The following is a 13,043-nucleotide window of genomic DNA, read 5'->3' as shown; positions in this document are numbered from 1 at the left end:
AGGGAGTGAGTCTGTAGTTCTAATGGAAGCTAGGGAGTGAGTCTGTAGTTCTAATGGAAGCTAGGGAGTGAGTCTGTAGTTCTAATGGAAGCTAGGGAGTGAGTCTGTAGTTCTAATGGAAGCTAGGGAGTGAGTCTGTAGTTCTAATGGAAGCTAGGGAGTGAGTCTGTAGTTCTAATGGAAGCTAGGGAGTGAGTCTGTAGTTCTAATGGAAGCTAGGGAGTGAGTCTGTAGTTCTAATGGAAGCTAGGGAGTGAGTCTGTAGTTCTAATGGAAGCTAGGGAGTGAGTCTGTAGTTCTAATGGAAGCTAGGGAGTGAGTCTGTAGTTCTAATGGAAGCTAGGGAGTGAGTCTGTAGTTCTAATGGAAGCTAGGGAGTGAGTCTGTAGTTCTAATGGAAGCTAGGGAGTGAGTCTGTAGTTCTAATGGAAGCTAGGGAGTGAGTCTGTAGTTCTAATGGAAGCTAGGGAGTGAGTATGTAGTTCTAATGGAAGCTAGGGAGTGAGTCTGTAGTTCTAATGGAAGCTAGGGAGTGAGTCTGTAGTTCTAATGGAAGCTAGGGAGTGAGTATGTAGTTCTAATGGAAGCTAGGGAGTGAGTATGTAGTTCTAATGGAAGCTAGGGAGTGAGTATGTAGTTCTAATGGAAGCTAGGGAGTGAGTATGTAGTTCTAATGGAAGCTAGGGAGTGAGTCTGTAGTTCTAATGGAAGCTAGGGAGTGAGTCTGTAGTTCTAAGTGTGACAGGGAGTTTATTCCACAGTTTGGGGGCCAGGAGTAGAGGGCAAATTGTCTAGGTCGAGTGAATTTTTGTCCTGGGGTTTTTAGCGAGGGTTCTGTCAGCATCCCTGTGCTCCTCGTCACTCCTGTGTCCTCCTCCTAACCCCTCCTTGGTCTCGAACCGTCCCGTGGCTTGCAGCAGAGGGAGAGGTTCGCCCGGAGGCACTCGGTCAATGTGCCCATTCTCCCCGCGGAGCCGCCGGGGCGTTCTCTGCCTCTGCGCCGCGCCGCCAAGCGCTTCACCATGGACTTCTCGCTCCTCTCCACCCACCCACTGCCCACCCTGCACCCGGAGAGCGAGAGCGAGACCCCCACGGAGGAGGCAGCCGCTGCCGAGCAGAAGCCCCTCGAAGCGGGGGCAAATAACCTGGAAGATGTCCCCATCCAAGTATTCTGTTTGAACCCCCCCACCGCCACCATAACTTGTTGGGAATTGTAAAGAGTTCAGCAAACTGCTGTTGACAGTGTTTTTTGTTATCGTTTTTTTTTTTTTTTTTTTTCATGGAATCCAGAATCAATTATGAAGGATAGACATGTATCATTATAAAAATGTAACAACAAAATACAACAACATACATACAAAACTCAAAAAACAACAAAGTATGTATACAAAGGAAGAAAAACAAACGTAAACCCACCCAACCCTCTTTCCCCGGACCAACATTGTAATTATAGTGCAAACCTGTGCCCCATGTAATCTCGCCGTTGACTGCTCGAGATAAACTATATCTAAAAAGGTTAGCGCCCACTGACGAAATGTTAGAGTATGAGGAGGTTTCCACTGTGTAGCAACCATCTTTCTTAGACGCCGTCAATCCAGCAAAGACGATGCGTTTGCGTGTGCAATTGTGAGTCATCATTTAGCTAAAATAAAGCTGTAGAAGGTGTAATATTAGATCTAAAATTACTGAAAGTTTGCCAGCAACCATATTCCAGAATGATAAAACATTTGAACTTTCCCAAACCATATGGTAGAAGGTACCAATACTATTTGAAGCACAGAGAGTGCAGTTAGGATTATTTAAAAGAATCCTAACTGGACTCTCTGTGCTTCAAATATTATTGGTACCATATGCTGTTGATAGTGTTAAATTATAGTTATATTTAAAGTACCTATAACGGTGGTCTGGTATGTGTAGCCCCTGGTTAAGTATGACTAACGGTATGCTTGACATTGCTGGCAAACATTTTCCAAAACATACTGTGGTCTGATTGATTTACCAGGAAGCCAACGGATTCCATTCATTTCAGAACGGTATGAAAATCGTCTTGCGGAGATCTTCCGGTACACAAGACAAATTGAGCCAGTAATAGGAAAATGGTCTGTATTCATGTAAGATAAATGGATAACGCTGCGAATAGAAGATTACATGTGTGACAGCGCCATTTTAACTTCAAGACTTGGTGAAACGACAACAAAAACATTTTTTAGTTGATGGTTTCAGCCTGCAATAACTTACAGGCCACATTGGAAAATACGTTTTAAACGTTGACTGAGATTGACTCACCATGACTGCTTTGTCTAGGTTCGCTTCAGTGGAGACCACTGAATTTGAGTCGCTTTTTTTTCTTTTTCGTTTGATCACAAGTTATGTTTCTTTCTGTCATGCAGTGTTGATTTTGCCGACTAAAACTATGACGACACATGTTTGTCGACTGCGTTTTTTTCACTGATGAAAACTAAATTAAAAACTAAGCTGTAATGACTAAAACTAACACTAAATTGTCAATTTCGTCAACAAAATAAAAACTAGACTAAAACGTTAGGGAGGGACTAGTGGAGAAGAGAGTCATTTTATGTTTGGTTGGTCTCAGGTGTTGCGGGCTGAAAATAGCAGATCTACAAGCTCACAACGCGTCGCAGCTTGTGAGCTTGTAGATCGGCTATTTTCAGCACACAACCAAGTGTAAAATCAGTCATTACGATGCCATCAAGGCCTGCCAAAATACATTTTAGTTGACGAAATCAACTGTAGATTTAGTCGCCTAAAATCTTATGATATTTAGTCGACTAAAATTAGACTAAAACTAAAACGTTTCAGGTGACTAAATCATGACTAAAACGAAATTACATTTTATTCAAAAGACTAAAGACTAAAACTAAATCAACATTTGCTGTCAAAAACAAACAAACACTGCTGTCATGCATACTGTGGTTTGCAGATCTCTTTACAATACACACATGGTACAGTCTCTTCTCCAGAGTGTCCCAAGTCAGGGAATTGTGTGCCGTGCTCTGTCCTCTGCCTACTTTCTGGAGGTTGAAAATGACAAATCTTGTTTCTTCAAACCCGGCGGGGGCCTGCATTGATGTTATTACAGTCACAAAGAACGAATGCTTTTTTCATCCCTCTTCGAGTGACAGCCGCTTGGCTCTTGCTGCCCTCTTCTGCTCACAGAAAAAGACTTGACATTTCATATATCTGAAGTTTTTTTTTTAATTCATCTTTCAAATCGTCGTTGTCAGGTGAAAACCTTGTATGTCCAAAACGGTTCGTTTTGTATTTATCATTTTAGAAATTATTTAAACTAGTGAAAACAGCCGATCTACAAGCACACAACGCCTCGGCGTTGTGTGCTTGTAGATCTGCTGTTTTCACTACTTTTGTGTGACGGCCTTGTACGATGATGCAGGGCTTTACTTCGCGAAAGAACATACAAATTTGAAACTTGGAGATACGAGGTTTCTGCCCAACAGTGACGATATATCTGAAGATCGGTTTTTGCAGTGGCATTTTAATTCATCTTTCAAACTAGACCTTACCCGTTCGAAGATATGTGCTCCAAAATATGTCAAACGCACCCGGTGAAAGTGTGTGAGAGAGAGAGAGAAACATTCCTAACTGTGAGAGAAAGGGGTGTGTGTGTGTGGGGCTACAGATCCCATGGCCTGGAGGAACGGACCGTAACCCTGGCAACAGACAGCAGAGTTCAACAGAAGTGGTTAAGAAAACGCTAAAAAAACTGCTTTAATTTGGGAGAAATGAAATTCGGGCTCCGTCAGTGTTGGTATAATGCTAATGGCCAATACCATGTGAACTTTGGGATCAGTTGCTGAAGCGAGTGAATAGATAAACGTAGATAAGCGTGAGCGTTAGAGCGTTAGAGCGTGAGCGTTAGAGCGTTAGAGCGTGAGTTTGCTCCTTTATTAGTAGGATGTACGTTTTGTGACTTTCTCTCTCTCTCTCTCTCTCTCTCTCTACCTTCTTCATCTCCCCCTGTTCTCTGCGTTCATTAGAACCAGTGTGCCTCAGCTCTTGGCAGTACTCTGCTGCGCTGCGACAAGCTGGACCGCGACGAGATCAAGAACCTGCTCATGTGCTTCCTGCACGTCCTCAAGAGCATGTCAGAGGGTACGGTGGCCATGCAGTCTCACTCTATGCACAAAGACGTCATCCGTCTTTCTCAGGAACACCTCAGCTGTTCTTTTGCACCTGATACATGCATTATCATTATCATCCCTTGGGATGGGTCTGTTATCACCGTTGTCATGCCTTAGCCAAGGCTCAGTGGTCTGACTACCAGCTCCCAGGAGCTGGGAGACCCAGACTTCACTATCAGCCTTGGTCTTGTCATTGCAATGCGCATGCGCCAACACACGTTCAGAGGAGAGAAAAAAAGGAAGTCCTACTCACGCTGGGATTCGAGACTACCAGGTTGGGAATTCTAGCCATGCGCTCTTACTGAGGACGCTACTGAGACGGAGGCGCCGCTCCGACATTTTTGTTTTAGGGTTAGGTTTAGGCATAGTTTTACGGAGGTTTGGGTTAGGTTTAGGCATAGTTTTACTGAGGTTAGGGTTAGGTTTATGCATAGTATTTTTCACTGCCGCGCTTCGTGCCGTTACCGAGTTATTTGCCGGTAAAAGTTAAGCAAAAAAAAAAAAGAAAAGCTGCCTGGTTAGCTCACCCAGTAGCGACGGTTGGTAGGTAATCTAACGGCCCGGGTTCGATTCTCGCTGAGGGAACGACCAGTACATTATTTCTCTGAACATGGGTTAGCGCATGCGCATTGCAATGACAAGACCATGGGTGATAACGGAGCTACCAGCTCCTGGGAGCTAGTAGTCAGACTACTGAGCCTTGGCCAAGGCATGACAGCAGTGATAACAGACCCATCCCAAGGGACGACAACGGGGATATCGGCTGCGTTTTTATTAATGAGAAGCTTATCCATTTCCTTTTGTAATTTGCCTCATAATTTGCTCATCTGCTGTTCCTGCTCAAGAGAACCTTGCAGGCTTTTGACATCAATGGCTTATGAAATTAATTTGTGAGGAGGCCGTTACTTGGTCCTAACGTTATTATCGTGTATTTCTTTGTCCCCCCAGAGGCCTTGTTCACATACTGGAATAAAGCGACTCCCTCGGAACTAATGGACTTCTTCACATTAGTGGAGTAAGTGTCCCGATCTACAGTTGAGGTCAGACTATATGAACAAGATATTTTCATAATATATATCTAATATAAACTTAGCACAAAAAGAATGGAAACTTGACTTCGGTCCATTATATCTCCCCTTTAATAATACCAATTTGTATTGTGTTTTATATCATTTTTATCGTTGATTCGTCACCTTTACAACAAGGTACAGCTTCAGGCATTCGAGGCATGAGCTACACAGCCAAACGTGTGGGTAGCGCCGACCAAAATTTGGCCAAAATGGCTTGCAATACTTTTCTGCTGGCATTTACTCTCGTTTTGGGCTTCCCTGACACTGAGCTTAAAATGAACAAAGTGTAAAAATGGACAATATGTGTTGTTTTTTCTTTTCCTTATTACTGTTGGAGAGCGCAATCATTCAATGAACCAAGCAACAAAGGTGAACACCAAAAGAACAAATTGTTATTATTAAAGGGGAGATATAATAATGAATCGAAGTCAAGTTTCCTTTCTTTTTGTGCTGAGTTTATATCTATCTATAATGTATAGTGTCCTCTGTGTCTAATCTGAGCACGCTAGTGTCTTTGGTTCTCATGGAAATGATACATTTAGTAAAGAAATACCAATAATCTCATGACGTAGCAGTTTTTGTGTGAACATGCTGTAGTACACAGCCATGTCAAATTCCTCGTACTGTATGTGTGCATGAATGTACATCAGTGTTGTTTTTGACTGCACATTTTGATGTAGTTTTAGTCATAGTCTTTTGAATAAAATGTCATTTAGTTTTAGTCATAATTTAGTCACCTGAAAAGTTTTAGTTTTAGTCAAATTTTAGTCGACTAAATATCATACGTTTTTAGGCGACTAAATCTACAGTTTATTTAGTCAACTGAAATGTATTTTGGCAGGCCTTGATGGCCTCGTAATGACTGATTTTACACTTGGTTGCGTTTGCCTTGCAGGGTGTGCCTGCATCAGTTCAGATACATGGGGAAGAGATTCATCGCAAGGTACAGTGAACTTTGAGACCTGCTGAGGTGAAAGTCAGAGTCGTCCTGTATTGATCCACTGATTCATCATCAGTCAATAACAAACACTAATTCTGTTGGCAACCTAATAAACCGACAACAAACAAGACTCACACAGTCCTCATAGATTTACACACACACACACGCACGCACGCACGCACGCACGCACGCACGCACGCACGCACGCACGCACACACACACACACACACACACACACACACACACACACACACACACACACACACACACACACACACACACACACACACACACAAATACACTCAACCCCTCCTATTTATTTTAACCCCTTGTTCTTGTGTTTTGTTGGCTGTAACGCTGCTCTTGTGTGGTTAATACCGCTGGGCCCTGGGGCCCCTCCTGCATGGGTAAGAGCTCTCTGCCTCTCTCTCTCTCTCTCTGTCTCTTTTTCACTTGAGCTGTGCATGATGCTGCCATTTCCTTTCCATCCTAATGGCTTAGACGCTACAGCTAAGGAAAAACCACAGGGCTCTCCCAGTGTACTGTACACACATGCCTGCTGTCGGTTAGTCCTTAAAGGACAACTTTGTTTTTTTACAACAAGGGTTCATATTTTGGATTGTAATTAGAGAAAAGCTTTGCTTCGTTCTACTGTATTGTTTTATCGCGTTCACCGTGCTAAAATGTGGGGCATCCGTACGCATGGGGGCATGCCTACAAGTGGCTAAATATACGGTACACAATAAGCCAGCAGTTTCTTTATTGTTATTTACAGTAACACTTCTAGCCCCCATAAGTCACATCCAACCATGAAAGGTTGCGTTGTATCTTGGGAATGGGTTTATTCTGTGTAAAATTACATATTTAGCCACTTGTACGCATGCCCCCAACCACTGAAATAAGAATCTCTAAAACAATAGAAAGAAGTAAATGAAATAATTTTAACACTCATCTTTTATATTCTTTAATTACAATCTAAAATATAAACCCTTGTTGTAAAAAACTAAAGTTGTCCTTTAAGCCTGATTTATACTTTGTGGTATGCCAGGTGTCGCACCCAGAATATAGCCGATCTATAAGCTCACAACACTTTACAGAAGTGACGCTTTGTGAGCTAATAGATCGGGTTCTCTTCTATTCTTAAATAGGAGTTGAGTTGCAGTGCATTGTACATGTTCCCAGTCACTCGCTGGTCTGCTGTATGCAATGTTTGTCTTATGTGTGATGCGTTCCATTAACCCACCACCAGTACGTTACAGTAAACCCTACACTAGGGATCTTCATCTTGCCACAAAACATCCAAACCATTGTGTTCCAAAAAGGGTTCATTTATTAATTCGTTTTTTGTTTTAAACCAGTGGTTCTCAACCCTTTCAGGCCGCAACCCCCAAAAAAATCATATTTTAACTGGGGACCCCCCCATCCTGACGAGCACTAAGAGTTGAGGCATTACATTGTGTATAACGCGGTTCTATTGTGAAAATAGCAAAATAGTTTGCGAGGCGTTGTGAGCATGTAGTTCTACTATTTTCACAATTTCTTCCTCAAATATTTGACAACTTGGCCAATGTTTAATTTGTCATTTCAGAGGTATTAAAATTCCTTACATTGTCACTTCAGGAATGTGCACATACTCTCTATACACTTTATGTTGCTTTGTTTACTGTTGAGTGAGAAAATAATGTTACACATTAAGTTAATCATCTGGGGAGTCCCCAAATAATCTGGGGACCCTCCTGGGGTCCCGACCCACAGGTTGAGAACCACTGCTGTAAACAATAGTTTGGCGTACCATTGACAGTGTTCTCCGCTCTTCTTTGCCCAACAGGAGTCAGGAGGGGATGGGGCCCTTGGGCCCAGTGGTGGCAGACAGGAAGTCTCTGACTCTGCCCGTGTCTCGTAACAGGGCGGGAATCCTGCACGCACGTCTGCAGCAGCTCGGCACGCTGGAGAACGCACACACCTTCAACAACAGTAAGAACTCACACCTTAAAGGGGAAGACCACCCATTTTCAATATTGAACTCTGTCATTAATATACCTTAGAGGAGTTGTGTGGAAATAGAAAAAAAGTTCCCCCCCTTCTGTGTTGCCTAGAACTGGAGGATTGATTTTGGGGTTTGTATTGTAAAGTACAACTTGATGACATCACACCGTTGTACTTTACAATACAAACCCCAAAATCAATCTTCCAGTTCTAGGCAACACAGAAGGGGGGGGACTCCTTTAAGGTATATTAATGACATAGTTCAATATTGAAAATGGGTGGTCTTCCCCTTTAAACAACAGTGCGACCGTTCTAGTTGGAAAAAGAACACGCACAAAAAAAAAGGTTGTCAAGCCGTCTCACACTACAGAAACAGGAGATAGGCAAGGAGCCTATCTCCTGTTCGAATGTTATCATCCGATACCATCGGAGATTATCACGTCTTATCAGCCGATATTATTAAGCTAGTAGGGCCATGCTTTGCCGACTGAAGCGCTTATCAGCTGAGTGTATCGACATGCTCTACAGACTGAAGAAAAAAATAAAATAAAAAAGGGAATCCCCTAGTGGGATTTGAAACGACTACCGTGGGTTTCCCAGCCACCCGACGCTACCGCTCACGCCACATGATTCACGACGGAGGTGCGCCATCTCAGGCGCCGATGAGCCCCGCGAGGCACTGCCGAGCGAGCGAGTCGCCGTGCCGAGCGTTGCGAACATCGCATGAGCCGACTCACCGTCGTTACCGAGTTATGTGCCGTTATGGACAGAATAGTAAATATTAACCAGGGGACTGCTTCTGCATCCGAATGCGGCTCAAAGGGACTGTACTGTGTTAGTATCCACATTGTCAAAGATAACACAAAAAAAGGGGGGTTGGCCAGTCGCTCGGTAGCTCTGTAAGTAGAGCAAGGTGACTACTATAAATATGGTCTGTGATCACGTCCCACTGACGGGAGATAACTATTTGAGTCAAGATATGTCAGCGCATGTGCACTAACACTCTGACCGACTCAGTCGGCAGAGCATGGCCCTACTCGCTGGATAATATCGGCTGATAAGAAGTGATAATCGCCAAGGATATATTGGTGCCTTCATGGGCCACATGGCTCGGCAATACTCGGCGATAAAATAGGTTTAATTCCCAATGGTGTTGTCAGTAGTAAACTTTCAGTTTTTATCAACTTCGTCGAACAGAATCAGCTGACCAGAGGGAGAAATTGGCCAGGACGTTGAATGCAGTTGATATTTTTAACAAGCTCTCTTGATATCATAATATCAGTTATCGATTGACACAGCACTTGTGTTTGTGTTTCTGTTCAGTGTATTCCCACACCGATGCGGACGTCAGCAGCCAGTCTCTGCTGGAGGCCAACGTGGCTACAGAGGTCTGTCTGACTGTGCTAGACACACTCAGCACCTTCATCACTGGCTTCAAGGTAGGAAGAACAGACCTACTGTAATACATCAAGTCATTATACACAATGGCTAGTCTAGTGACTAGACATTCGTTCTCTACGGCTATGTCATTCCTCTGTGACTTAAGTCCCCATCTCTCAGCCTGTGTACCTAAAATGTTCCAAGTTTCATTCTAGAAGTTTAATCAGGGACTAAGGGTCGATTCACACTCTAATAAGGAGCCTAACTAATTTCGGTTCGGGAGGGCTCCCCGACCCGAAATTAGTTCGGGGGGAGTCCATTCATACTTTATTAACGGCTAGTGCCGAAGTCGCTTTAAATATTGGAGGTCCATGTCATGACAACGTTTGTGGGCGATGAATGAGCGTTGCAGGGCGGATACATATCTGACTGGCCCTCGCTGCACGCTGATAACCGATATTTTACAGGCTCATATCTGACGATACCGATTCCGATACCGATATGTATTACATTATTATATTATATTATAAAGCAATATATATGTTATCGGAATCGCTATCGACAGATATGGCACTGAAAATATCTAAATCTAATATTTGTATTTAAAAAAATCCAAGTTTCCCAGAAAATCCTGATTGAATCTTCCAGCCTCCATCATTACAAAGGGCTTTTCCAGCTTCACATTCAAATGTGAATATTATAAAACAAAATATCGGCTAAACCGATCAGTTATTTTGATATCGGTTCGATACCGATAATGCATTTTTATGGCTGATATTGCAGATGTTGATATTGACCTGTACTTTCACGTGTCTGTGCCTTTCCTACGGCCTGCTGTGGCCTCAGACCCAGCTGAGTTCAGACCTGGGCCACAACCCTCTGATGAAGAAGGTGTTCCAGGTTCACCTCTGCTTCCTGCAGATCCCTCAGTCCGAGGCCGCCCTCAAACAGGTCTTCACCTCCCTCAGGACCTTCATCTACAAGGTGAGGGTGATAGAATGTGGACACACAGTTTTACACGTTATCAATCTCTAAAATATTGTCGTTGTCAGGTGGAACAAGTAAAGCCCTGCTTCATCATTGCTTCATCATTCAAGGCCGCCGCACAAAAGTAGTGAAAACAGCAGATCTACAAGCACACGACGCCTCGCGGTGCGAGGCGTCGTGTGCTTGTAGATCGGTTGTTTTCACTAGTTTAAATCAGCCTGTCTGTGTGTGTGAACTTCGTTTGAATCGTTTCAACTGCTGCAAGGATTGGATATTCGTTACCCCCCGGCTCCACCGGGCGCGTCGTGTTGCTCTGCGTCTTGACGCCGTCATTGACGGCGTCTCATTGACGTCCGACCGGCTCCACCGCAGCGCAGCGGCTGTGACTGTGAGGTTCATTCTATGGCCAATATAGCCCATTTCCAAAACTACATGAAAATCACTTTCAAACAGGAATAAAACTATTTGTGAACTGAAATGTGAACGTATAGCGCACACTATGTTCAGCAGAGAGCAGCAATGCACCACTGACCACTTTGTTTTGTCATGATTATAGCCTGTTGTACATAATTTTATCAAAGAAGACCGCTGTAATTACAAAAAAAATATATATATGCTAGGATCTAGTCACCCGTGTGAATGGATAGCCAACAGCAGAAACGCACGTACAGTATATAGCCTACATTTAAATATAGCCTACAATGCATTTATTCATATTTTATACATGACTGGACGTTGTGGACGCCGTCAAAAAATTGAACCGGGGCGATTTTCGAGTTTGGACGCCGTCACCGGAGCGTCCGACGTTGACGTTACCGTCGGCAGTGGAGCCACCCTTCATTGATTAAAACGGGAGCATTCCCAGCGTTGACGTTGACGCGACGCTCGACGCGCCCGGTGGAGCCGGGGGGTTAGACTCACCCTCACCCCCCGCGCTCATTGGATCAGCCGAAAATAAATGCAGATTCATATACTCAGCTGCAGACCAGAGCAGAGGTTGCGCTAGGATTTTTAACAGCCGGTCACCGTGACCGGCATGATTAAAATTTATCGGACATCTGATAAAAATACCGGACATAATAATTTTAATGCATGGGTGACAAGCAGGTGCAAAAACAAAGCCAAAAACAACAGTTTAAGTCCTGTTGTATAGTTGGGACTGAACTAATTGAATGTAAAGGAGTAGTAGGCTGTACAAAAAACATACAGCTTCATCTTGCATAAGGAAATTAATTATATTGGACTACTCACGCAGGCTGTGTGTTTGCACACATACTGCATGGTTTCATAACAAGTTGTTTCTGTTATGCATCATATTTCAGGCCAACACATAATAATGTACAGAATAATGAGAAATAGTCTGAAAGTGGGGTCTGCGCAAATGTTTCATAGGTTGATAGATTAATCTGGCCAGAAAGGAATCAATTATAGACTACTCACTAGTATGGTCGAGTGGTCACGATAGTGCGTCCATCTCTGTTATGCAACTTTGAAGGTTGAAAAGGCTTTGGTGGTGATCTTGTACAGTTTCCATAACATCTCCTCATAAAGAACTTCAATCGAGTGTATAAAGTTTGTTTTATATGGGTTGTAGTTGTCCTGCGTGCCTTCCATAATTCCCATGGGTTCACAGTGCGCATTGCAAGATGACGCTGAAATGGACTGCTGTCTTCTCTCTCCCCCCAGCGCCCCCGTTCGCAAATTAATGTTTAGGCTAAACAGTTCTGATAATACAACTTATTTTTGACTGTCCATTCATGTACTACAACTTAAACTGCGCGCTCATATTCCAAACCAAGGCAGCTCATAGAGAGCTTAACGACAACATAACAAACCGACAACTAGGCCTACCCAGCAACAACTATCATTTCCTGTCTTACCTTCACAATAAAGTGTCTCCCGTTTACCTCCCAATGCAGCTTATTTCACACAGGTTATTATTAACAGGAAAAAGTGTAACTTAACCCGTGTGTGTTTGTGCAACCAGACTTGCATGTGAGAGAGAGTGATGAGGATGAGAGAGAGAGAGAGAGAGAGAGACATTGAGAAAGAGAGAGAGAGAGAGATTTGCGGTCCTTATGTCCGATGAGGTTTATATTTTCCGGTCTTTGTCATTATAAATCGGTAAAATCCGGCAATTTCCGGTCTAACGCAATCTCTGGACCAGAGAAAGAGTCCACTCTGAGAGTGGGCGGGGTCTATGGTCTGGAAGCAGGCTAGACCATATCTACAGTAACAGGACTTCATATGGGAATGCCCATATATGGAGGCCACATCGGCCACATACCACACGCCATAACAGAATCCATATGGCCAAGACAGGCCATATCTGTGTGGCTGGTTCTAAAGACAGGGATCTCCATGTATGGGCTTAAAAGGGATTGTATGTATGATGTTTCACATAACAAATAACTGAATAAGCATGTTTGGGCTCTCACAGCACATCTCCATATTACAGTACATGGATCTCCATATATGGGTACCAGGGGTCTCCATATATGGGTAACTGGTCCGATATAC

The 13,043-nt window shown here is 43.5% G+C and overlaps 1 protein-coding gene across 3 annotated transcripts in view; it reads left to right on the top strand.

Annotated features, from left to right (window-relative positions):
- LOC308280488 (dedicator of cytokinesis protein 9-like) overlaps window positions 1-13,043 on the top strand; it is a gene marked incomplete at its 5' end in the record, with an annotated part of 186,717 nt that overhangs the window by 143,760 nt on the left and 29,914 nt on the right. For all 3 annotated transcript variants that reach the window (XM_080720770.1, XM_080720769.1, XM_080720771.1), the window contains 6 exons: window positions 4,017-4,131; window positions 5,109-5,175; window positions 6,126-6,173; window positions 7,999-8,144; window positions 9,480-9,595; window positions 10,383-10,520. In XM_080720770.1, the coding sequence (XP_080576896.1) occupies window positions 4,017-4,131; window positions 5,109-5,175; window positions 6,126-6,173; window positions 7,999-8,144; window positions 9,480-9,595; window positions 10,383-10,520 (630 nt within the window). The remainder of the gene's footprint in view (window positions 1-4,016; window positions 4,132-5,108; window positions 5,176-6,125; window positions 6,174-7,998; window positions 8,145-9,479; window positions 9,596-10,382; window positions 10,521-13,043) is intronic.

Source organism: Nannobrachium achirus (assembly GCF_963921795.1).
Source record: "Nannobrachium achirus genome assembly, chromosome: 24".
Lineage (NCBI taxonomy): Eukaryota > Metazoa > Chordata > Actinopteri > Myctophiformes > Myctophidae > Nannobrachium > Nannobrachium achirus.
The sequence above is the reverse complement of the archived record's forward strand: the minus strand, read 5'-3'. Positions and strand labels throughout refer to the sequence as shown.